The sequence below is a fragment of the Salmo trutta genome, unplaced genomic scaffold, assembly GCF_901001165.1.
Source record: "Salmo trutta unplaced genomic scaffold, fSalTru1.1, whole genome shotgun sequence".
Classification (NCBI taxonomy): Eukaryota; Metazoa; Chordata; class Actinopteri; order Salmoniformes; family Salmonidae; genus Salmo; species Salmo trutta.
Genome location: NW_021822982.1, coordinates 49462 through 74513, shown reverse-complemented (window position 1 = coordinate 74513; position 25052 = coordinate 49462). Strand labels below are relative to the sequence as shown.

General features: G+C 48.0%; 1 protein-coding gene across 1 annotated transcript in view; it reads left to right on the top strand.

Moving 5' to 3' along the window:
• Positions 1–4373: 4373 nt before the first annotated feature.
• The window catches only part of LOC115187858 (dedicator of cytokinesis protein 1-like), a 68072-nt gene continuing 47393 nt past the window's right edge, over positions 4374–25052 (top strand). Inside the window, exons 1-2 of the mRNA XM_029746890.1 lie at positions 4374–4397; positions 11415–11509. Coding sequence (XP_029602750.1) covers positions 4380–4397; positions 11415–11509 — 113 coding nt within the window. The 5' untranslated portion in view covers positions 4374–4379. The remainder of the gene's footprint in view (positions 4398–11414; positions 11510–25052) is intronic.

The following is a 25052-nucleotide window of genomic DNA, read 5'->3' as shown; positions in this document are numbered from 1 at the left end:
CCTCTATAGACCCTTCCCTCTTGTAGTCTCTATAACCCTTCCCTCTTGTAGTCTCTATCCCTTCCCTCTTGTAGTCTCTATCCCTTCCCTCTTGTAGTCTCTATAACCCTTCCCTCTTGTAGTCTCTATAACCCTTCCCTCTTGTAGTCTCTATAACCCTTCCCTCTTGTAGTCTCTATAACCCTTCCCTCTTGTAGTCTCTATAACCCTTCCCTCTTGTAGTCTCTATAACCCTTCCCTCTTGTAGTCTCCACTCCCCTTCCCTCTTGTAGTCTCCACTCCCCTTCCCTCTTGTAGTCTCTATAACCCTTCCCTCTTGTAGTCTCTATAACCCTTCCCTCTTGTAGTCTCTATAACCCTTCCCTCTTGTAGTCTCTATAACCCTTCCCTCTTGTAGTCTCTATAACCCTTCCCTCTTGTAGTCTCTACCCTTCCCTCTTGTCTCCACACCCTTCCCTCTTGTAGTCTCCACACCCTCCCCTCTTGTAGTCTCTATAACCCTTCCCTCTTGTAGTCTCTATAACCCTTCCCTCTTGTAGTCTCTATAACCCTTCCCTCTTGTAGTCTCTATAACCCTTCCCTCTTGTAGTCTCTATAACCCTTCCCTCTTGTAGTCTCTATACCCTTCCCTCTTGTAGTCTCTATAACCCTTCCCTCTTGTAGTCTCCACACCCCTTCCCTCTTGTAGTCTCTCCACCCCTTCCCTCTTGTAGTCTCTATAACCCTTCCCTCTTGTAGTCTCTATAACCCTTCCCTCTTGTAGTCTCTATAACCCTTCCCTCTTGTAGTCTCTATAACCCTTCCCTCTTGTAGTCTCTATAACCCTTCCCTCTTGTAGTCTCTATAACCCTTCCCTCTTGTAGTCTCTATAACCCTTCCCTCTTGTAGTCTCCACTCCCCTTCCCTCTTGTAGTCTCTATAACCCTTCCCTCTTGTAGTCTCTATAACCCTTCCCTCTTGTAGTCTCTATAACCCTTCCCTCTTGTAGTCTCTATAACCCTTCCCTCTTGTAGTCTCTATAACCCTTCCCTCTTGTAGTCTCTATAACCCTTCCCTCTTGTAGTCTCTATAACCCTTCCCTCTTGTAGTCTCTATAACCCTTCCCTCTTGTAGTCTCTATAACCCTTCCCTCTTGTAGTCTCTATAACCCTTCCCCTTGTAGTCTCTATAACCCTTCCCTCTTGTAGTCTCCACTCCCCTTCCCTCTTGTAGTCTCTATAACCCTTCCCTCTTGTAGTCTCTATAACCCTTCCCTCTTGTAGTCTCTATTTTCCTTCCCTCTTGTAGTCTCTATAACCCTTCCCTCTTGTAGTCTCCACTCCCCTTCCCTCTTGTAGTCTCCACACCCCTTCCCTCTTGTAGTCTCTATAACCCTTCCCTCTTGTAGTCTCTATAACCCTTCCCCCTTGTAGTCTCTATAACCCTTCCCCCTTGTAGTCTCTATAACCCTTCCCTCTTGTAGTCTCCACTCCCCTTCCCTCTTGTAGTCTCTATAACCCTTCCCTCTTGTAGTCTCTATAACCCTTCCCTCTTGTAGTCTCCACACCCCTTCCCTCTTGTAGTCTCTATAACCCTTCCCTCTTGTAGTCTCTATAACCCTTCCCTCTTGTAGTCTCTATAACCCTTCCCTCTTGTAGTCTCTATAACCCTTCCCTCTTGTAGTCTCTATAACCCTTCCCTCTTGTAGTCTCCACAACCCCTTCCCTCTTGTAGTCTCCACACCCCTCCCCTCTTGTAGTCTCTATAACCCTTCCCTCTTGTAGTCTCTATAACCCTTCCCTCTTGTAGTCTCTATAAACCCTTCCCTACTTGTAGTCTCTATAACCCTTCCCCTCTTGTAGTCTCTATAACCCTTCCCTCTTGTAGTCTCTATAACCCTTCCCTCTTGTAGTCTCTATAACCCTTCCCTCTTGTAGTCCTCTATAACCCTTCCCTCTTGTAGTCTCTATAACCCTTCCCTCTTGTAGTCTCTATAACCCTTCCCTCTTGTAGTCTCTATAACCCTTCCCTCTTGTAGTCTCTATAACCCTTCCCTCTTGTAGTCTCCACTCCTCTTCTCACCTTCTATTTCTGTTCTTGCTGTTCCAGACTCTTCTATCAGAATCACTCTTCATCCCTCCGTTCCTCTTCTGTCTAGTATTTTCTCATGTATTTGATAAGTCATCTTCCGTTACGTTGTATCCTGAATGGTCTCTATAGAAACACACCTCTCACAGCGTTGACCGACAGAGAGAGAGAGAGATGTTCATTTTCCACTCCACGTTATCCTTTCTCCCATCCATCTCTCTCTTGACCCCTCCCGGACACTTCAACACCAATCAGTTATATCACACTGTGCCAATATCTCAAACACTCTACTCTAACTCTTCTCTCAGTCCAGTTATCCTTCAATGTCTGAGACTGGCTGGGCCTCTCTCCCTGTCTCAGCTCAGGCTTCTGACTGGGCCTCTCTCCCCGTCTCAGATCAGGCTTCTGGCTGGGCCTCTCTCCCTGTCTCAGATCAGGTTTCTGACTGGGCCTCTCTCCCCGTCTCAGGTCAGGTTTCTGACTGGGCCTCTCTCTCCCCGTCTCAGATCAGGCTTCTGGCTGGGCCTCTCTCCCTGTCTCAGATCAGGCTTCTGGCTGGGCCTCTCTCCCCGTCTCAGATCAGGTTTCTGACTGGGCCTCTCTCCCCGTCTCAGATCAGGTTTCTGACTGGGCCTCTCTCCCTGTCTCAGCTCAGGTTTCTGACTGGGCCTCTCTCCCCGTCTCAGATCAGGCTTCTGGCTGGGCCTCTCTCCCCGTCTCAGATCAGGCTTCTGGCTGGGCCTCTCTCCCCGTCTCAGATCAGGCTTCTGGCTGGGCCTCTCTCCCTGTCTCAGCTCAGGCTTCTGGCTGGGCCTCTCTCCCCGTCTCAGGTCAGGCTTCTGGCTTGGGCCTCTCTCCCTGTCTCAGGTCAGGTTCTGGCTGGGCCTCTCTCCCTGTCTCAGCTCAGGCTTCTGGCTGGGCCTCTCTCCCTGTCTCAGCTCAGGCTTCTGGCTGGGCCTCTCTCCCTGTCTCAGCTCAGGCTTCTGGCTGGGCCTCTCTCCCTGTCTCAGCTCAGGCTTCTGGCTGGGCCTCTCTCCCTGTCTCAGGTCAGGCTTCTGGCTGGGCCTCTCTCCCTGTCTCAGGTCAGGTTTCTGGCTGGGCCTCTCTCCCTGTCTCAGCTCAGGCTTCTGGCTGGGCCTCTCTCCCTGTCTCAGCTCAGGCTTCTGGCTGGGCCTCTCTCCCCGTCTCAGGTCAGGTTTCTGGCTGGGCCTCTCTCCCTGCCTCCCAGTCTCAGCCCAGCCTGGCTGTAGGACCCATTCCAGGCCCGTCTCTGAGTCTCAGCCCAGCCTGGCTATAGGACCCATTCCAGGCCTGTCTCCCAGTCTCAGCCTGGCTGTAGGACCCATTCCAGGCCCGTCTCCCAGTCTCAGCCTGGCTGTAGGACCCATTCCAGGCCCGTCTCTCAGCCCAGCCTGGCTGTAGGACCCATTCCAGGCCCGTCTCCGCAGTCCTCAGCCCATCCAGCCTGGCTGTAGGAACCCCATTCCAGGCCCGCTCTCCCAGTCTCAGCCCAGCCTGGCTATAGGACCCATTCACAGGCCCGTCTCCCACGTCTCAGCCTGGCTATAGGTACCCTATCCAGGCCCGTCTCCCAGTCCTCAGCCTGGCTGGTAGGACCCCAGTGTCCAGGCCGCGTCTCCAGTCTCAGCCCCAGCCTGGCTGGAGACACCATTCCAGGCCCGTCGCCCAGTCCTCAGCCCAGCCTGGCTGTAGGACCCGTCCAGGCCGCCTTCTCCCAGTCTCAGCTCAACAGGCTATTAGCTAGCCCAGCTTTGACTCTGACTTGATAATTGAGCTCATTTTCCTCCTCTCCATCGGCTCCTTCTGCTTCTCAAGACAAACAACAATTCATTGAGCTTTTGCTTTTCTGGACTGTAATTACAGTATGAACTATGTGTTTTGTATTGTGTATTGAATTGTTTCCCCTCTCTACCCCAATCTCCCCCCCATCTCTCTCTCTCTCTTCATCTCTATCTCTCCTCTCCCCCTCTCTCTCGCTCTCCAGCTCTCCTCTCCCTCCCCCCTCTCTCTCCGCTCTCTCTCTTCCCCCCTCTCTCTCTCTCTCTCTCTCGTCCATCTCTCTCTCTCTCTCGTCCATCTCTCTCTCATAGCTCTTCTCTCCCTCGTCCTCTCCGCCCCCCCTCTCTCTCCATCTCTCTCCCCCCTCTCTCCATCTCCCCCCCCCTCTCTCTCTCTCCTCCACCCCCCCCCCCCCCCCTCTGTACAGGGCAGCTTCGTGGCCAGCATGACTGCTACTCTGAGACAGATGGACGACTACCAACTACACTCACCTGATCACAACCTTCGGCAAGATGAGGACCGACGTTGTGGTGAGTTTCAACGCCTCACTTCCTGACTATACCTATCAATCAGCCAATCAGACTGCACTGTTTGTTATGTTATCCTTTGTGGTGAAAGCTCCCATTTCTGGTTATAGAAATTAGTGCTATAGAACGACCATCCCCCTTGTAAAGTCCATGTCAATCTAGGCCTAGTTTCTATGGCCTCTCTGCCTGCCCATGCCAATTCAAGAAGCTCATTCAGCCTGTTGTACTTGTCAAGATCTCCTGCCATCGCTATTCTATCACAATCCTAGTAGATCTGAATCATGTATCACAACGTCAACCTGTTCAGTCTCCGTTATCGTATATAAGCCTCCACATTGATTATGTACCGTAACACCCTGTATATAGCCTCCACATTGATTATGTACCGTAACACCCTGTATATAGCCTCCACACTTGATTATGTACCGTCACACCCTGTATATAGCCTCCACATTGATTATGTACCGTAACACCCTGTATATAGCCTCCACATTGATTATGTACCGTAACACCCTGTATATAGCCTCCACATTGATTATGTACCGTAACACCCTGTATATAGCCTCCACATTGATTATGTACCGTAAACACCCTGTATATAGCCTCCACATTGATTATGTACCGTAACACCCTGTATATAGCCTCCACATTGACTCTGTACCGGTACCCCCTGTATACCTAGCCTCCACAGTGATTATGTACCGTAACACCCTGTATATAGCCTCCACATTGACTCTGTACCGGTACCCCCTGTATATAGCCTCCACATTGATTATGTACCGTAACACCCTGTATATAGCCTCCACATTGATTATGTACCGTAACACCCTGTATATAGCCTCCACATTGACTCTGTACCAGTAACACCCTTGTATATAGCCTCGACCTTGACTCTGTACCGTAACACCCTGTATATAGCCCTCCTCATTGACTCTGTACCAGGTACCCCCTTATATAGCCTCCACATTGACTCTGTGTCGGTACCCCCCTGTATATAGCCTCCACATTGACTCTGTACCGGTACCCCCTGTATATAGCCTCCACCTTGACTCTGTACCGTAACACCCTGTATATAGCCTCCACATTGACTCTGTACCAGTATCCCCTGTATATAGCCTCCACATTGACTCTGTACCGTAACAACCCTGTATATAGCCTCCACATTGACTCTGTACCAGTACCCCTGTATATAGCTCCCACATTGACTCTGTACCCCCATCACCCTGTATATAGCCTCCACATTGACTCTGTACCGGTACCCCCTGTATCATAACCTCCAACATGACTCTGTACCGGTAGCCCCTGTATATAGGCTCCACATTGACTCTGTACCAGTCCCCCCCCTTGTATATAGCCTAAACATTGACTCTTTACCGTAACGCCCTTGTCTATATCCTCCACATTGACTCTGTACCGGTACACCCCCTGTATATAGCCTCCACATTGACTCTGTACCCGGTACCCCCCTGTATATAGGCTCCACGTTGACTCTGTACCGGGACTCCCTGTATATAACCTCCACATTGACCTCTGTACCGGTACCCCCTGTCATATAGCCTCGACATTGACTCTGTACTGGTACCCCCCTGTATATAGCCTCCCACATTGACTCTGTACCCGGTACCCCCTGTATATAGCCTCCACATTTGACTCTGTACCGGTACCCCCCTGTATATAGCCTCCACATTGACTCTGTACCGGTACCCCCTGTATATAGCCTCCACATTGACTCTGTACCGGTACCCCCTGTATATAGGCTCCACGTTGACTCTGTACCGGGACTCCCTGTATATAACCTCCACATTGACTCTGTACCGGTACCCCCTGTATATAGCCTCCACATTGACTCTGTACTGGTACCCCCTGTATACAGCCTCCACATTGACTCTGTACCAGTACCCCCTGTATATAGCCTCCACATTGACTCTGTACTGGTACCCCCTGTATATAGCCTCCACATTGACTCTGTACTGGTACCCCCTGTATACAGCCTCCACATTGACTCTGTACCAGTACCCCCTGTATATAGCCTCCACATTGACTCTGTACTGGTACCCCCTGTATACAGCCTCCACATTGACTCTGTACCAGTACCCCCTGTATATAGCCTCCACATTGACTCTGTACTGGTACCCCCTGAATATAGCCTCCACATTGACTCTGTACTGGTACCCCCTGTATACAGCCTCCACATTGACTCTGTACCAGTACCCCCTGTATATAGGCCTCCACATTGACTCTGTACCCCATCACCCTGTATATAGCCTCCACATTGACTCTGTACCGGTACCCCCCTGTATATAACCTCCACATTGACTCTGTACCGGTAGACCCCTGTATATAGGCTCCACATTGACTCTGTACCAGTACCCCCCCTGTATATAGCCTAAACATTGACTCTTTAACCGTAACGCCCTGTATATATCCTCCACATTGGACTCTGTACCGGTACCCCCTGTATATAGCCTCCACATTGACTCTGTACCGGTACCCCCTGTATATAGGCTCCACGTTGACTCTGTACCGGGACTCCCTGTATATAACCTCCACATTGACTCTGTACCGGTACCCCCTGTATATAGCCTCCACATTGACTCTGTACTGGTACCCCCTGTATATAGCCTCCCACATTGACTCTGTAACCGGTACCCCCCTGTATATAGCCTCCAACATTGACTCTGTACCGGTACCCCCTGTATATAGCCTCCACATTGACTCTGTACCGGTACCCCCTGTATAGCCTCCACATTGACTCTGTACCGGTACCCCCTGTATATAGCCTCCACGTTGACTCTGTACCGGACTACCCTGTATATAGCCTCCACATTGACTCTGTACCGGTACCCCCTGTATATAGCCTCCACATTGACTCTGTACTGGTACCCCCTGTATACAGCCTCCACATTGACTCTGTACCAGTACCCCGTATATAGCCTCCACATTGACTCTGTACTGGTACCCCCTGTATATAGCCTCCACATTGACTCTGTACTGGTACCCCCTGTATACAGCCTCCACATTGACTCTGTACCAGTACCCCCTGTATATGCCTCCACATTGACTCTGTACTGGTACCCCCTGTATACAGCCTCCACATTGACTCTGTACCAGTACCCCCTGTATATAGCCTCCACATTGACTCTGTACTGGTACCCCCTGTATATAGCCTCCACATTGACTCTGTACTGGTACCCCCCTGTATATAGCCTCCACATTGACTCTGTACTGGTACCCCCTGTATATAGCCTCCACATTGACTCTGTACTGGTACCCCCCTGTATATAGCCTCCACATTGACTCTGTACTGGTACCCCCTGTATATAGCCTCCACATTGACTCTGTACTGGTACCCCCTGTATATAGCCTTGCTTGTTATTTTACTGCTGCTGTTTAATTATTTGTTAGTTCTATTTTCAATTTTTTTGTTATCTTTTTTTAGTTGACCTCTCTTGGGTATGTGGGACGTGACCGTCCCACCTGCAGGACACACTCCCAACAGCCAGTGAAATAGCAGGGCGGCAAATTCAAAACAACCAAAATCTCATAATTCAAATTTCTCAAACATACGACTATTTTACACAATTTTAAAGATACACTTCTCCTTAATGCAACCACATTGTCCGATTTCAAAAAGGCTTTACAGCGAAAGCAAAACATTAGATTATGTTAGGACACCACCTAAACAAGAAAATCCACACAGTCATTTTCCTAGCAAGGAGTGGCGTCACAAAAACCAGAAATACAGCTAAAATTAAGCATTAACCTTTGACGATCTTCATCAGATGACACTCATAGGACATCATGTTACACAATACATTTATGTTTTGTTCGATATAGTTCATATTTATATCCAAAAACCACATTTTACATTGGCGCGTGATGTTCAGTTAATGTTTGCCTCCCAAAACTCCCGGTGAATGTGCACATTAATTTACAGAAATACTCATCATAAATGTTGACAAAATATATAACAATTATTTAAAGAATTATAGATACACTACTTCTTAATGCAACTGCTGATTTCAAAATAACTTTACGTTGTTCAATATTCTGAGTACAGAGCTCAGCCATCAATGCTATACAGCTACCCGCCAAGTCATGGTATCAACAAACTCTAAATTAGTGTATAAATCTTTCCTTACCTTGCTGATCCTCGTCGGAATGCACTCGCAGGACTCCCACTTCCACAAGAATTGTTCATTTGTTCGATAAAGTCCATCATTTATGTCTAAATACCTCCGTTTTGTTGGCGCGTCCAGAACACTATTCCAAAGGCACGATCCAGGAGAGCAAATCAATAGACGAAAAGCTCAAAAGTTCCATTACCGTTTGTAGAAACATGTCAAACGATGATTACAATCAATCCTTAGGGTGGTTTTTAACATAAATAATTGATAATATTCCAACCGGACAATAGCGTATTCATTACAGAAGAAAAATAATAAATGTTAGCCATGCGTGAATGCGCATGAACTACATGACCTCAGACAGTCCACTGCTTGAACCGGCTGTTATTCCCTCAGAATTCACCATAGAAGACTCAAACAACTTTCTAAAGACTGTTGACATCTAGTGGAAGCCTTAGGAAGTGCAAAATGACCCCACAGACACTGTAGTTTCAATAGGCAATGGTTTGAAAGACTACAAGTCTCAGATTTCCCACTTCCTGGTTGGATTTTTCTCAGGTTTCTGCCTGCCATATGAGTTCTGTTATACTCCACAGACATCATTCAAACAGTTTTAGAAACTTCAGAGTGTTTTCTATCCAAATCGACTAATAATGTGAACATTCTAGTTTCTGGGCCCGAGTAGAAGGCAGTTTAATTTGGGTACGTTTTTCATCCGGCCGTGAAAATACTGCCCCCTACCCAAGAGAGGTTTTAAAACTTTTTTTTTTCTTCTTATCTTCTTAAAGTATTGTTGATTAAGGGCTTGTAAGTAAGCATTTCACTGTAACGTCTACACCTGTATTTGGATGTGAGAAATACACTGCTCAAAGAAATTAAGGGAACACTTAAACAACACAATGTAACTCCAAGTCAATCACACTTCTGTGAAATCAAACTGTCCACTTAGGAAGCAACACTGATTGACAATAAATTTCACATGCTGTTGTGCAAATGGAATAGACAACAGGTGGAAATTATAGGCAATAAGCAAGACACCCCCAATAAAGGAGTGGTTCTGCAGGTGGTGACCACAGACCACTTCTCAGTTCCTATGCTTCCTGGCTGATGTTTTTGGTCACTTTTGAATGCTGGCGGTGCTTTCACTCTAGTGGTAGCATAAGACGGAGTCTACAACCCACACAAGTGGCTCAGGTAATGCAGCTCATCCAGGATGGCACATCAATGCAAGCTGTGGCAAGAAGGTTTGCTGTGTCTGTCAGCGTAGTGTCCAGAGCCTGGATGCGCTACCAGGAGACAGGCCAGTACATCAGGAGACGTGGAGGAGGCCGTAGGAGGGCAACAACCCAGCAGCAGGACCGCTACCTCCGCCTTTATGCAAGGAGGAGCAGGAGGAGCACTGCCAGAGCCCTGCAAAATGACCTCCAGCAGGCCACAAATGTGCATGTGTCTGCTCAAACGGTCAGAAACAGACTCCATGAGGGTGGTATGAGGGCCCGATGTCCACAGGTGGGGGGTTGTGCTTACAGCCCAACACCGTGCAGGACGTTTGGCATTTGCCAGAGAACACCAAGATTGGCAAATTCGCCACTGGCGCCCTGTGCTCTTCACAGATGAAGCAGGTTCACACTGAGCACGTGACAGAGTCTGGAGACGCCGTGGAGAAACGTTCTGCTGCCTGCAACATCCTCCAGTATGACCGGTTTGGCGGTGGGTCAGTCATGGTGTGGGGTAGCATTTCTTTGGGGGGGCCGCACAGCCCTCCATGTGCTCGCCAGAGGTAGCCTGACTGCCATTAGGTATCGAGATGAGATCCTCAGACCCCTTGTGAGACCATATGCTGGTGCGGTTGGCCCTGGGTTCCTCCTAATGCAAGACAATGCTAGACCTCATGTGGCTGGAGTGTGTCAGCAGTTCCTGCAAGAGGAAGGCTTGATGCTATGGACTGGCCCGCCCGTTCCCCAGACCTGAATCCAATTGAGCACATCTGGGACATCATGTCTCGCTCCATCCACCAACGCCACGTTGCACCACAGACTGTCCAGGAGTTGGCGGATGCTTTAGTCCAGGTCTGGGAGGAGATCCCTCAGGAGACCATCCGTCACCTCATCAGGAGCATGCCCAGGCGTTGTAGGGAGGTCATACAGGCACGTGGAGGCCACACACACTACTGAGCCTCATTTTGACTTGTTTTAAGGACATTACATCAAAGTTGGATCAGCCTGTAGTGTGGTTTTCCACTTTAATTTTGAGTGTGACTCCAAATCCAGACCTCCATGGGTTGATAAATTGGATTTCCATTGATTCTTTTTGTGTGATTTTGTTGTCAGCACATTCAACTATGTAAAGAAAAAAGTATTTAATAAGATTATTTCATTCATTCAGATCTAGGATGTGTTATTTTAGTGTTCCCCTTATTTTTTTGGAGCAGTATATTTCTGCACTATGAGGTTGGAATGCTACTGTGAAAATAATGATAATGCCCTTTCAGTGGAAGAGCTGTTTGAAAAGATCGACTGAAATATCAGCCTGTTTTGGTGGGATGGAGTTTTGGCCTTCCTGGTGACATAGTTAATAGACCAATAAGAAAGAGTTCCAAACCTCTCGTCCAATGACAGCTAGTTTTCAGTTTTCCTCTCCCTACTCAGACCTCTCGGTCTATAAGCACCCTAACCTGACAGAACCAATCTGATGCCCTGCTTCTCTTTTCCTCTGGGTTTATAACCTTAACCATCATCACGGTTCATTCCAGATTGTTCTTCTGATCTTTTCCTGGGCCTGTGAATCGCAGGCTTCATCGCTAATGCTCTCTCTCTCTCTCCCTTTCTCTCTCTCTCTCTCTCTCTCTCTCTCTCTCTCTCTCTCTCTCTCTCTCTCTCTCTCTCTCTCGTAGGATTTCCTGATGGAAACATTTATCATGTTCAAGGACCTCATTGGGAAGAATGTCTACCCTGGTGACTGGGTCATCATGAACATGATGCAGAATAAGTGAGTACTGTACAGGGACTGGGTGGCTGTACACACACACACACACACACACACACACACACACACACACACATCTCGCAGTGCCGCTGTTGCCTAGGAACGGTAGTCTGAATCAGGAGTGTGGAAGGGAAGTATTTTTATCTCTGTCACGAAACCACACGGGCCTCGGCGTCCACATGGGCCTCGGGAGTCCACACGGGCCTCGGGAGTCCACACGGGCCTCGGCGTCCACACGGGCCTCTGGAGTCCACACGGGCCTCGGGAGCCACACGGGCCTCGGGAGTCCACACGGGCCTCGGGAGTCCACACGGGCCTCGGCGTCCACACGGGCCTCGGCATCCACACGGGCCTCGGGAGTCCACACGGGCCTCGGGATTCCACACGGGCCTCTGGAGTCCACACGGGCCTCGGCGTCCACACGGGCCTCGGGATTCCACACGGGCCTCGGGATTCCACACGGGCCTCTGGAGTCCACACGGGCCTCGGGAGTCCACACGGGCCTCGGGAGTCCACATGGGCCTCGGGAGTCCACACGGGCCTCGCCTCGGCGTCCACACGGGCCTCGGGATTCCACACGGGCCTCGGGATTCCACACGGGCCTCGGGAGTCCACACGGGCCTCGGGAGTCCACACGGGCCTCGGGAGTCCACACGGGCTTCGGGATTCCACACGGGCCTCGGGAGTCCACACGGGCCTCGGGAGTCCACACGGGGCTTGGCGTCCATACTGCAAACAGAAGAGGGAGGGACAGATGAGTAAAACAATAGCATGAATGATAGTCTGGGTTTGTTTGGGGGTTTCTAACAGTTGGATAATCTCCTCAGTGACATAGTCTGGGTTTGTTTGGGGGTTTATAACAGTTGGATAATCTCCTCAGTGACAGAGTCTGGGTTTGTTTGGGGGTTTCTAACAGTTGGCTAATCTCCTCAGTGACAGAGTCTGGGTTTGTTTGGGGGTTTATAACAGTAGGATAATCTCCTCAGTGACAGAGTCTGGGTTTGTTTGGGGGTTTATAACAGTTGGATAATCTCCTCAGTGACAGAGTCTGGGTTTGTTTGGGGGTTTATAACAGTAGGATAATCTCCTCAGTGACAGAGTCTGGGTTTGTTTGGGGGTTTATAACAGATGGCTAATCTCCTCAGTGACATAGTCTGGGTTTGTTTGGGGGTTTATAACAGTAGGATAATCTCCTCAGTGACAGAGTCTGGGTTTGTTTGGGGGTTTCTAACAGTTGGATAATCTCCTCAGTGACAGAGTCTAGGTTTGTTTGGGGGTTTATAACAGTAGGATAATCTCCTCAGTGACAGAGTCTGGGTTTGTTTGGGGGTTTATAACAGTTGGATAATCTCCTCAGTGACAGAGTCTGGGTTTGTTTGGGGGTTTATAACAGTTGGATAATCTCCTCAGTGACAGAGTCTGGGTTTGTTTGGGGGTTTATAACAGTAGGATAATCTCCTCAGTGACAGAGTCTGGGTTTGTTTGGGGGTTTATAACAGTTGGATAATCTCCTCAGTGACAGAGTCTGGGTTTGTTTGGGGGTTTATAACAGTTGGATAATCTCCTCAGTGACAGAGTCTGGGTTTGTTTGGGGTTTATAACAGTAGGATAATCTCCTCAGTGACAGAGTCTGGGTTTGTTTGGGGGGTTTATAACAGTTGGATAATCTCCTCAGTGACAGAGTCTGGGTTTGTTTGGGGGTTTCTAACAGATGGATAATCTCCTCAGTGACAGAGTCTGGGTTTGTTTGGGGGTTTATAACAGTAGGATAATCTCCTCAGTGACAGAGTCTAGGTTTGTTTGGGGGTTTATAACAGTAGGATAATCTCCTCAGTGACAGAGTCTGGGTTTGTTTGGGGGTTTCTAACAGATGGATAATCTCCTCAGTGACAGAGTCTGGGTTTGTTTGGGGGTTTCTAACAGTTGGATAATCTCCTCCGTGACAGAGTCTGGGTTTGTTTGGGGGTTTCTAACAGATGGATAATCTCCTCAGTGACAGAGTCTGGGTTTGTTTGGGGGGTTTATAACAGATGGATAATCTCCTCAGTGACAGAGTCTGGGTTTGTTTGGGGGTTTCTAACAGATGGATAATCTCCTCAGTGACAGAGTCTGGGTTTGTTTGGGGGTTTATAACAGATGGATAATCTCCTCAGTGACAGAGTCTGGGTTTGTTTGGGGTTTCTAACAGATGGATAATCTCCTCAGTGACAGAGTCTGGGTTTGTTTGGGGTTTCTAACAGATGGATAATCTCCTCAGTGACGGTCCTCCTCTGATCGTCCTCATCTCTTTACTTTGTTGCTGCTTGTAACTATTGTATTTTATTTAGGCGCTTCACTCCCCTTCACCAACTATCGCCCACGTGTGTCTGGTAAAGAAAATAAATACTGGAATTAAGTCTGGTTTTGAAGTGAAGTTCTGAGCCACAGTGGAGGTTTTGTTTGAGACGAGAGTCTGTTTTGATGTAGTTGTCAGATTGAAGAGAAAGAAGTAAGAAACAGTTTTAGGACTTTTACATTTTCATCTGTGGAATTAGCAATTGTTTTACAAAAAATGCTCACGTATATCCAATTTACAACAAAATGTTAAAAATAAACTCCCACTTTGCCTATGTGTCAGTATGTACAGTATGTTCAGTGTCTGTCTATAGATCATAACATACCACTAGACTACAGTCTGTCTATAGATCATAACATACCACTAGACTACAGTCTATCTATAGATCCATAACATACCACTAGACTACAGTCTGTCTATAGATCCATAACATACCACTAGACTACAGTCTGTCTATAGATCCATAACATACCACTAGACTACAGTCTGTCTATAGATCATAACCACTAGACTACAGTCTGTCTATAGATCCATATCATACCACTAGACTACAGTCTGTCTATAGATCATAACATACCACTAGACTACAGTCTGTCTATAGATCATAACATACCACTAGACTACAGTCTGCCTATAGATCCATAACATACCACTAGACTACAGTCTGTCTATAGATCCATAACATACCACTAGACTACAGTCTGTCTATAGATCCATAACATACCACTAGACTACAGTCTGTCTATAGATCATAACATACCACTAGACTACAGTCTGTCTATAGATCATAACATACCACTAGACTACAGTCTGTCTATATCATAACATACCACTAGACTACAGTCTGTCTATAGATCATAACATACCACTAGACTACAGTCTGTCTATAGATCATAACATACCACTAGACTACAGTCTGCCTATAGATCCATAACATACCACTAGACTACAGTCTGTCTATAGATCATAACCACTAGACTACAGTCTGTCTATAGATCATAACATACCACTAGACTACAGTCTGTCTATAGATCATAACATACCACTAGACTACAGTCTGTCTATAGATCCATAACATACCACTAGACTACAGTCTGTCTATAGATCCATAACATACCACTAGACTACAGTCTGTCTATAGATCATAACATACCACTAGACTACAGTCTGTCTATAGATCCATAACATACCACTAGACTACAGTCTGTCTATAGATCCATAACATACCACTAGACTACAGTCTGTCTATAGATCCATAACATACCACTAGACTACAGTCTGTCTATAGATCCATAACATACCACTAGACTACAGTCTGTCTATAGATCCATAACATACCACTAGACTACAGTCTGTCTATATCATAACATACCACTAGACTACAGTCTGTCTATAGATCATAACATACCACTAGACTACAGTCTGTCTATATCATAACATACCACTAGACTACAGTCTTTCTATAGATCATAACATACCACTAGACTACAGTGGGAGGGACAAGCTATTAGCCAATAGAAACACATGGAATAACAGATAGTCCTTACTGCTATTAGCCAATAGAAACACATTGAATAACAGATAGTCCTTACTGCTATTAGCCAATAGTAACACATTGAATAACAGATAGTCCCTCCCAAACATCTAAAGGAAGTTGGTTCTGAAGTGTCGATCCTATATCTGAGATATATATATATATATATATATATATACTGCTCAAAAAAATAAAGGGAACACTAAAATAACACATCCTAGATCTGAATGAATGAAATAATCTTGTTAAATACTTTTATCTTTACATAGTTGAATGTGCTGACAACAAAATCACACAAAAATAATCAATGGAAATCCAATTTATCAACCCATGGAGGTCTGGATTTGGAGTCACACTCAAAATTAAAGTGGAAAACCACACTACAGGCTGATCCAACTTTGATGTAATGTCCTTAAAACAAGTCAAAATGAGGCTCAGTAGTGTGTGTGGCCTCCACGTGCCTGTATGACCTCCCTACAACGTCTGGGCATGCTCCTGATGAGGTGGCGGATGGTCTCCTGAGGGATCTCCTCCCAGACCTGGACTAAAGCATCCGCCAACTCCTGGACAGTCTGTGGTGCAATGTGGCGTTGGTGGATGGAGCGAGACATGATGTCCCAGATGTGCTCAATTGGATTCAGGTCTGGGGAACGGGCGGGCCAGTCCATAGCATCAATGCCTTCCTCTTGCAGGAACTGCTGACACACTCCAGCCACATGAGGTCTAGCATTGTCTTGCATTAGGAGGAACCCAGGGCCAACCGCACCAGCATATGGTCTCACAAGGGGTCTGAGGATCTCATCTCGGTACCTAATGGCAGTCAGGCTACCTCTGGTGAGCACATGGAGGGCTGTGCGGCCCCCCAAAGAAATGCCACCCCACACCATGGCTGACCCACCGCCAAACCGGTCATGCTGGAGGATGTTGCAGGCAGCAGAACATTCTCCACGGCGTCTCCAGACTCTGTCACGTCTGTCACATGTGCTCAGTGTGAACCTCCTTTCATCTGTGAAGAGCACAGGGCGCCAGTGGCGAATTTACCAATCTTGGTGTTCTCTGGCAAATGCCAAACGTCCTGCACGGTGTTGGGCTGTAAGCACAACCCCCACCTGTGGACGTCGGGCCCTCATACCACCCTCATGGAGTCTGTTTCTGACTATTTGAGCAGACACATGCACATTTGTGGCCTGCTGGAGGTCATTTTGCAGGGCTCTGGCAGTGCTTCTCCTGCTCCTCCTTGCACAAAGGCGGAGGTAGCGGTCCTGCTGCTGGGTTGTTGCCCTCCTACGGCCTCCTCCACATCTCCTGATGTACTGGCCTGTCTCCTGGTACCGCCTCCATGCTCTGGACACTACGCTGACAGACACAGCAAACCTTCTTGCCACAGCTCGCATTGATGTGCCATCCTGGATGAGCTGCACTACCTGAGCCACTTGTGTGGGTTGTAGACTCCGTCTCATGCTACCACTAGAGTGAAAGCACCGCCAGCATTCAAAAGTGACCAAAACATCAGCCAGGAAGCATAGGAACTGAGAAGTGGTCTGTGGTTACCACCTGCAGAACCACTCCTTTATTGGGGGTGTCTTGCTAATTGCCTATAATTTCCACCTGTTGTCTATTCCATTTGCACAACAGCATGTGAAATTTATTGTCAATCAGTGTTGCTTCCTAAGTGGACAGTTTGATTTCACAGAAGTGTGATTGACTTGGAGTTACATTGTGTTGTTTAAGTGTTCCCTTTATTTTTTTGAGCAGTGTATATATATAGATATATATAGATATATATATATATATACGAATGATCAGGCAACATATATATTTGTATTTAACCTCTTATTTTCTACACTAAACAGTCTCCATATGTACTTCCATTCGTTTTTTCCAACTGTTACCGGGGGTATCTTCAGTTGAGTCTTGTGAGGCCCTCAGCTTCCTAGAGCCAAACAACTGACATGTATGTGTTTGTTCGAGGCTCCTTTGGACAGAGGGGCCGTATTAGTGTGTTGCCTAACACTGTTAGGACGATGCAGACTGAAGTTAGCAGATCGGCTTGTGGGGGTCGTATTAGTGTGTTGCCTAACACTGTTAGGACGATGCAGACTGAAGTTAGCAGATCGGCTTGTGGGGGTCGTATTAGTGTGTTGCCTAACACTGTTAGGACGCTGCAGACTGAAGTTAGCAGATCGGCTTGTGGGGGTCGTATTAGTGTGTTGCCTAACACTGTTAGGACGCTGCAGACTGAAGTTAGCAGATCGGCTTGTGGGGGTCGTATTAGTGTGTTGCCTAACACTGTTAGGACGATGCAGACTGAAGTTAGCAGATCGGCTTGTGGGGGTCGTATTAGTGTGTTGCCTAACACTGTTAGGACGATGCAGACTGAAGTTAGCAGATCGGCTTGTGGGGGTCGTATTAGTGTGTTGCCTAACACTGTTAGGAAGATGCAGACTGAAGTTAGCAGATCGGCTTGTGGGGGTCGTATTAGTGTGTTGCCTAACACTGTTAGGACGCTGCAGACTGAAGTTAGCAGATGGCTTGTGGGGGTCGTATTAGTGTGTTGCCTAACACTGTTAGGACGATGCAGACTGAAGTTAGCAGATCGGCTTGTGGGGGTCGTATTAGTGTGTTGCCTAACACTGTTAGGACGATGCAGACTGAAGTTAGCAGATCGGCTTGTGGGGGTCGTATTAGTGTGTTGCCTAACACTGTTAGGACGCTGCAGACTGAAGTTAGCAGATCGGCTTGTGGTGGTCGTATTAGTGTGTTGCCTAACACTGTTAGGACGATGCAGACTGAAGTTAGCAGATCGGCTTGTGGGGGTCGTATTAGTGTGTTGCCTAACACTGTTAGGACGCTGCAGACTGAAGTTAGCAGATCGGCTTGTGGTGGTCGTATTAGTGTGTTGCCTAACACTGTTAGGACGATGCAGACTGAAGTTAGCAGATCGGCTTGTGGGGGTCGTATTAGTGTGTTGCCTAACACTGTTAGGACGCTGCAGACTGAAGTTAGCAGATCGGCTTGTGGTGGTCGTATTAGTGTGTTGCCTAACACTGTTAGGACAATGCAGACTGAAGTTAGCAGATCGGCTTGTGGGGGTCGTATTAGTGTGTTGCCTAACACTGTTAGGACGATGCAGACTGAAGTTAGCAGATCGGCTTGTGGGGGTCGTATTAGTGTGTTGCCTAACACTGTTAGGACAATGCAGACTGAAGTTAGCAGATCGGCTTGTGGGGGTCGTATTAGTGTGTTGCCTAACACTGTTAGGACGCTGCAGACTGAAGTTAGCAGATCGGCTTGTGGGGGTCGTAGAGCAAAACGGGAAACAACATCGTGTTCGTGAGACTCCCATCTTTCCGTGGGGGGTGGGGGGGGGGTCGTATTAGTTTGTTGGCCAGACCGTTTGGACGCTACAGAGGATTTTGTAAGAAGACCTGATTTTCAGGAGGTCTCATGGTCTGACAAACGCCATTCTAACGCTGTCTGCTTTCACACATTTTTCTTGGCATTATTTTATTATGCTGATTAGATTTCCACGGGGGACGCAGACTCTAAGGGGTTACCATTATAAATCATGTCAGTCTGGATTTAACACTAGGAAGCCTGACAGTCTGGCTGACCTTTTGTTTCAACCTGATATAATGATTATGTCTGGTAATGTATTAAACCTTGTGAGCCTGTTACACAGACCCTCATACAATCCTTACCATGTGGTCCTTCTATCCAGATAGGAACGGTCAGCGTGGCTCTTCTCAGTCTCTGTCCTTACCATGTGGTCCTTCTATCCAGATAGGAACGGTCAGCGTGGCTCTTCTCAGTCTCTGTCCTTACCATGTGGTCCTTCTATCCTGATAGGAACGGTCAGCGTGGCTCTTCTCAGTCTCTGTCCTTACCATGTGGTCCTTCTATCCTGATAGGAACGGTCAGCGTGGCTCTTCTCAGTCTCTGTCCTTACCATGTGGTCCTTCTATCCAGATAGGAACGGTCAGCGTGGCTCTTCTCAGTCTTGACTACCCAATGTGTCAGACTAACTTCAGCTCGTTGTGAAGTGTAAGATGTGGTTGACTTTGGGTTGTTTGGCCCGTTGGAGAAGTATCCTCAAGGTCTGTATCATTACAGTCAGTCATTGTGTATCTGCCTTGTCAGTGCAGCAGCACCAGTCCTACACATCACAACACCATTCCTCTCTGTTCCACTCCTGGTCTCTCCTTTTGCTTTGTGACAGAGACGTATTGTATTTTGTTCTGTATTTCAGGTGGTCAGCAGTTTGCAGGTTGTTATAGTGTTGTTTCATTCTGTTAAACTTCTCGTCTGACTCATTGTGTTTATATCTTTAGCTACTTCTGAATAATGCACCTGTCGTTTGGCTGACAAATTAACAAACATTTTCCGTTTGTTTCTGTTGTCCCACCAGAGTGTTTTTCAGTCATCCCACTAGGTTCTCTTTGATTGTGTGTGTGTGTGTGTGTGTGTGTGTGTGTGTGTGTGTGTGTGTGTGTGTGTGTGTGTGTGTGTGTGTGTGTGTGTGTGTGGGTGGGTGTGTGTGTGTGTGTGTTTGTCGTCCCACCACAGTGTGTTTTGATGGGCTGTTTCCCCTCCCCTCATTCTGTATCCAAGGTGCCACAACCATTCATTCTCTGTCCTTACGAGACAGAGAGAGAGAGGTACTGTTCTGTTTAATCCAGCCAGTTCTGATCCATTCATTCTCTGTCCTTACGAGACAGAGAGAGGTACTGTTCTGTTTAATCCAGCCAGTTCTGTTCCATTCATTCTCTGTCCTTACGAGACAGAGAGAGGTACTGTTCTGTTTAATCCAGCCAGTTCTGTTTCCATTCATTCTCTGTCCTTACGAGACAGAGAGAGGTACTGTTCTCTTTAATCCAGCCAGTTCTGTTTCCATTCATTCTCTGTCCTTACGAGACAGAGAGAGGTACTGTTCTGTTTAATCCAGCCAGTTCTGTTTCCATTCATTCTCTGTCCTTACGAGACAGAGAGAGGTACTGTTCTGTTTAATCCAGCCAGTTCTGATCCATTCATTCTCTGTCCTTACGAGACAGAGAGAGGTACTGTTCTGTTTAATCCAGCCAGTTCTGTTCCATTCATTCTCTGTCCTTACGAGACAGAGAGAGGTACTGTTCTGTTTAATCCAGCCAGTTCTGTTTCCATTCATTCTCTGTCCTTACGAGACAGAGAGAGGTACTGTTCTCTTTAATCCAGCCAGTTCTGTTTCCATTCATTCTCTGTCCTTACGAGACAGAGAGAGGTACTGTTCTCTTTAATCCAGCCAGTTCTGTTTCCATGTATCTTCCATTAATAATAGTTTGTTTTATTTGAAATGGCACCCTATTCCCTATAGAGTGCACTACTTTAGACCAGGGCCCTATGGCACCCTATTCCCTATATAGTGCAGGTCCAATAGGGCCAATAGGGCAGTGTCATATTATCCTTTACTTTTGAATCTGCACCCATAGGGCCCTGGTCTAAAGTAGTGCACTATATAGGGAATAGGGTCCCATAGGGCTCTGGTCTAAAGTAGTGCACTATATAGGGAATAGGGTGCCATAGGGCCCTGGTCTAAAGTAGTGCACTATATAGGGAATAGGGTTCCATAGGGCCCTGGTCTAAAGTAGTGCACTATATAGGGAATAGGGTGCCACAGGGCCCTGGTCTAAAGTAGTGCACTATATAGGGAATAGGGTGCCATAGGGCCCTGGTCTAAAGTAGTGCACTATATAGGGAATAGGGTGCCATAGGGTCCTGGTCTAAAGTAGTGCACTATATAGGGAATAGGGTGCCATAGGGTCCTGGTCTAAAGTAGTGCACTGTATAGGGAATAGGGTGCCATAGGGTCCTGGTCTAAAGTAGTGCACTATATAGGGAATAGGGTGCCACAGGTCCCTGGTCTAAAGTAGTGCACTATATAGGGAATAGGGTGCCATAGGGCCCTGGTCTAAAGTAGTGCACTATATTTATTTTATTTCACCTTTATTTATAAAAAGCTCTGACGAAGGCCGTGAGGTCGATACGTAAAGCTTATTAAATATCAGTGATACTATCAAGAGCAGTGTGCGGTTTCCTTTTTTCCATCAACCTTTATTTAACCAGGTGGCAAGTTGAGAACAAGTTCTCATTTACAACTGCGACCTGGCCAAGATAAAGCAAAGCAGTTCGACAACATACAACAACACAGAGTTACACATGGAATAAACAAAACATACAGTCAATAATACAGTAGAAAAATAAGTCTATATACAATGTGAGCAAATGAGGTGAGATAAGGGAGGTAAAGGCAAAAAAGGCCATGGTGGCAAAGTAAATACAATATAGCAATTAAACACTGGAATGGTAGATTTGTAGTAGAAGAAAGTGCAAAGTAGAAATAATGGGGTGCAAAGGAGCAAAATAAATAAATAAATACAGTAGGGGAAGAGGTAGTAGTTTGGGCTAAATTATAGATGGGCTATGTACAGGTGCAGTGATCTGTGAGCTGCTCTGACAGCTGGTGCTTAAAGCTAGTGAGGGAGATAAGTGTTTCCAGCTTCAGCGATTATAGGGAATATACATTGTAGATGCTGCCTAAAAGCAGGTTCATGTGAGGACCACATGCTCTGCCCTGCCCTGCCCTGCCCTCCTCTCCTCTCCGCTCCGCCCCGCCCTCCTCTGCTCTGCTCCGCTCCGCCCCGCCCTCCTCTCCTCCGCCCCGCCCTCCTCTGCTCTGCTCTGCTCCGCTCCGCCCCGCCCTCCTCTCCTCTGCTCCGCTCCGCCCCGCCCTCCTCTCCTCCGCCCCGCCCCCCTCTCCTCTGCTCCGCCCCGCCCTCCTCTCCTCCGCCCCGCCCCGCCCCCCTCTCCTCTGCTCTGCTCTGCTCTGCTCTGCTCTGCTCCGCTCCGCTCTGCCAGCTCAGTGTTGCTGCGACATGCAGTCTTTAATCAGGGCTGTGTGAGAGAACTGAAGGCGTGATTGAGTTCACACCAGCCTCTCTCTTGAGTCAGACTTCAAGGTGACCTGGTTCTGAGGTGAAAGGATGACAGTAGCCAGAGGGAAAACTCCATGCCCCAGTCTCAGAAGGATGACAGTAGCCAGAGGGAAAACTCCATGCCCCAGTCTCAGAAGGATGACAGTAGCCAGAGGGAAAACTCCATGCCCCAGTCTCAGAAGGATGACAGTAGCCAGTGGGAAAACTCCATGTCCCAGTCTCAGAAGGATGACAGTAGCCAGTGGGAAAACTCCATGCCCCAGTCTCAGAAGGATGACAGTAGCCAGAGGGAAAACTCCATGCCCCAGTCTCAGACCAGCTCTCTGATTCTAAAGTTAGTCTTTTTTCAAGTGTCTGGTCTGTGGTCAACGAACCTTTTGCTTGTAAAAACCTATTTATTTCTGTCATAACGGTGTGTAAATACATATGTTCTGTACCGAGCTAAAAGCTCTGACCAGAAAGCTGAACGGTTTGTTGATGGAAGAGTGATGTCCTAAAAGTGGTCCCTCCACACAAAAACAAAAAGCTCCTTCACAATGAGCAGGAAACCAAGTGATTTCCACAACGTTATTAATATCACGTTGATCAGCAGTGATCAAAGGCTCCTTTTAAAAGCCTGTTTTGCATAGAAATATTGTCCACTTCCTTCCTGTCCACTACAGCAGTGTGTTGTGTCCCAAATAGCACCCTATTTCATATACAGTGCATATACAGTGCACTACTTTAGACCAGGACCCTATGGCACCCTATTCCATATGTAGTGCACTACTTTAGGACATGGCCCTATATAGGGAATATGATGCCATTTAAGACGCACACTTGATCGTGTGTGTTTGTACCACACCCCACCCATGGGCCCAGCGCGGGGCTGAGCAGAGTACCAGACACCACCCACAGGCCCAGGGCTGAGCAGAGCACCAGACACCACCCACGGGCCCAGCGCAGGGCTGAGCAGAGTACCACACACCACCCATGGGCCCAGCGCAGGGCTGAGCAGAGTACCAGACACCACCCACGGGCCCAGCGCAGGGCTGAGCAGAGTACCATACACCACCCACGGGCCCATCGCAGGGCTGAGCAGAGTACCACACACCACCCACGGGCCAGGGCTGAGCAGAGTACCACACACCACCCACGGGCCCAGGGCTGAGCAGAGTACCACACACCACCCACGGGCGCAGGGCTGAGCAGAGTACCACACACCACCCACGGGCCCAGGGCTGAGCAGAGTACCACCCACGGGCCCAGGGCTGAGCAGAGTACCACACACCACCCACGGGCCCATCGCAGGGCTGAGCAGAGTACCACACACCACCCATGGGCCCAGCGCAGGGCTGAGCAGAGTACCACAAACCACCCATGGGCCCAGTACAGGGCTGAGCAGAGTACCACCCACGGGCCCAGCGCTGAGCAGAGTACCAGACACCACCCACGGACCCAGCGCAGGGCTGAGCAGAGTACCAGACACCACCCACGGGCCCAGCGCTGAGCAGAGTACCAGACACCACCCACGGACCCAGCGCAGGGCTGAGCAGAGTACCAGACACCACCCACGGGCCCAGCGCTGAGCAGAGTACCAGACACCACCCACGGACCCAGCGCAGGGCTGAGCAGAGAGCTCTCTAGTCTTTCATGTCATGTGTCTGTTTGTAGACTCTGTGGACACTCACGCCAACCAAACAGCCCCAGATACAGCTGGCCAGGCCTTTGTGATGCCACTACTAATGAGATGTGCATTCATCTGTCTGCTGCCTGCCGCATTCAACAGCTCTCCCTGGCTCTCCTCCTGGCCTGGCTAGGAGAACATATGTCTGTCTGCTGTCTCCTTCCTCCTGGCCTGGCTAGGAGAACATATGTCTGTCTCCTTCCTCCTGGCCTGGCTAGGAGAACATATGTCTGTCTCCTTCCTCCTGGCCTGGCTAGGAGAACATATGTCTGTCTGTCTCCTTCCTCCTGGCCTGGCTAGGAGAACATATGTCTGTCTCCTTCCTCCTGGCCTGGCTAGGAGAACATATGTCTGTCTGCTGTCTCCTTCCTCCTGGCCTGGCTAGGAGAACATATGTCTGTCTCCTTCCTCCTGGCCTGGCTAGGAGAACATATGTCTGTCTGCTGTCTCCTTCCTCCTGGCCTGGCTAGGAGAACATATGTCTTTCTGTCTCCTTCCTCCTGGCCTGGCTAGGAGAACATATGTCTGCTGTCTTCTTCCTCCTGGCCTGGCTAGGAGAACATATGTCTGTCTGTCTCCTTCCTCCTGGTCTGGCTAGGAGAACATATGTCTGTCCCCTTCCTCCTGGCCTGGCTAGGAGAACATATGTCTGTCTCCTTCCTCCTGGCCTGGCTAGGAGAACATATGTCTGCTGTCTTCTTCCTCCTGGCCTGGCTAGCTTCTAGATAGTGGAAGACCAGCCAAAGAGAGAGGTCCGCAGTAATAGATGTAATGGTGTGTTTTCTAGATGTTATGGTGTGTTTAATAGGGGTATAATAGATGTTATGGTGTGTTTAATAGGGGTATAATAGATGTTATGGTGTGTTTAATAGGGGTATAATAGATGTTATGGTGTGTTTAATAGGGGTATAATAGATGTTATGGTGTGTTTAATAGGGGTATAATAGATGTTATGGTGTGTTTAATAGGGGTATAATAGATGTTATGGTGTGTTTAATAGGGGTATAATAGATGTTATGGTGTGTTTAATAGGGGTATAATAG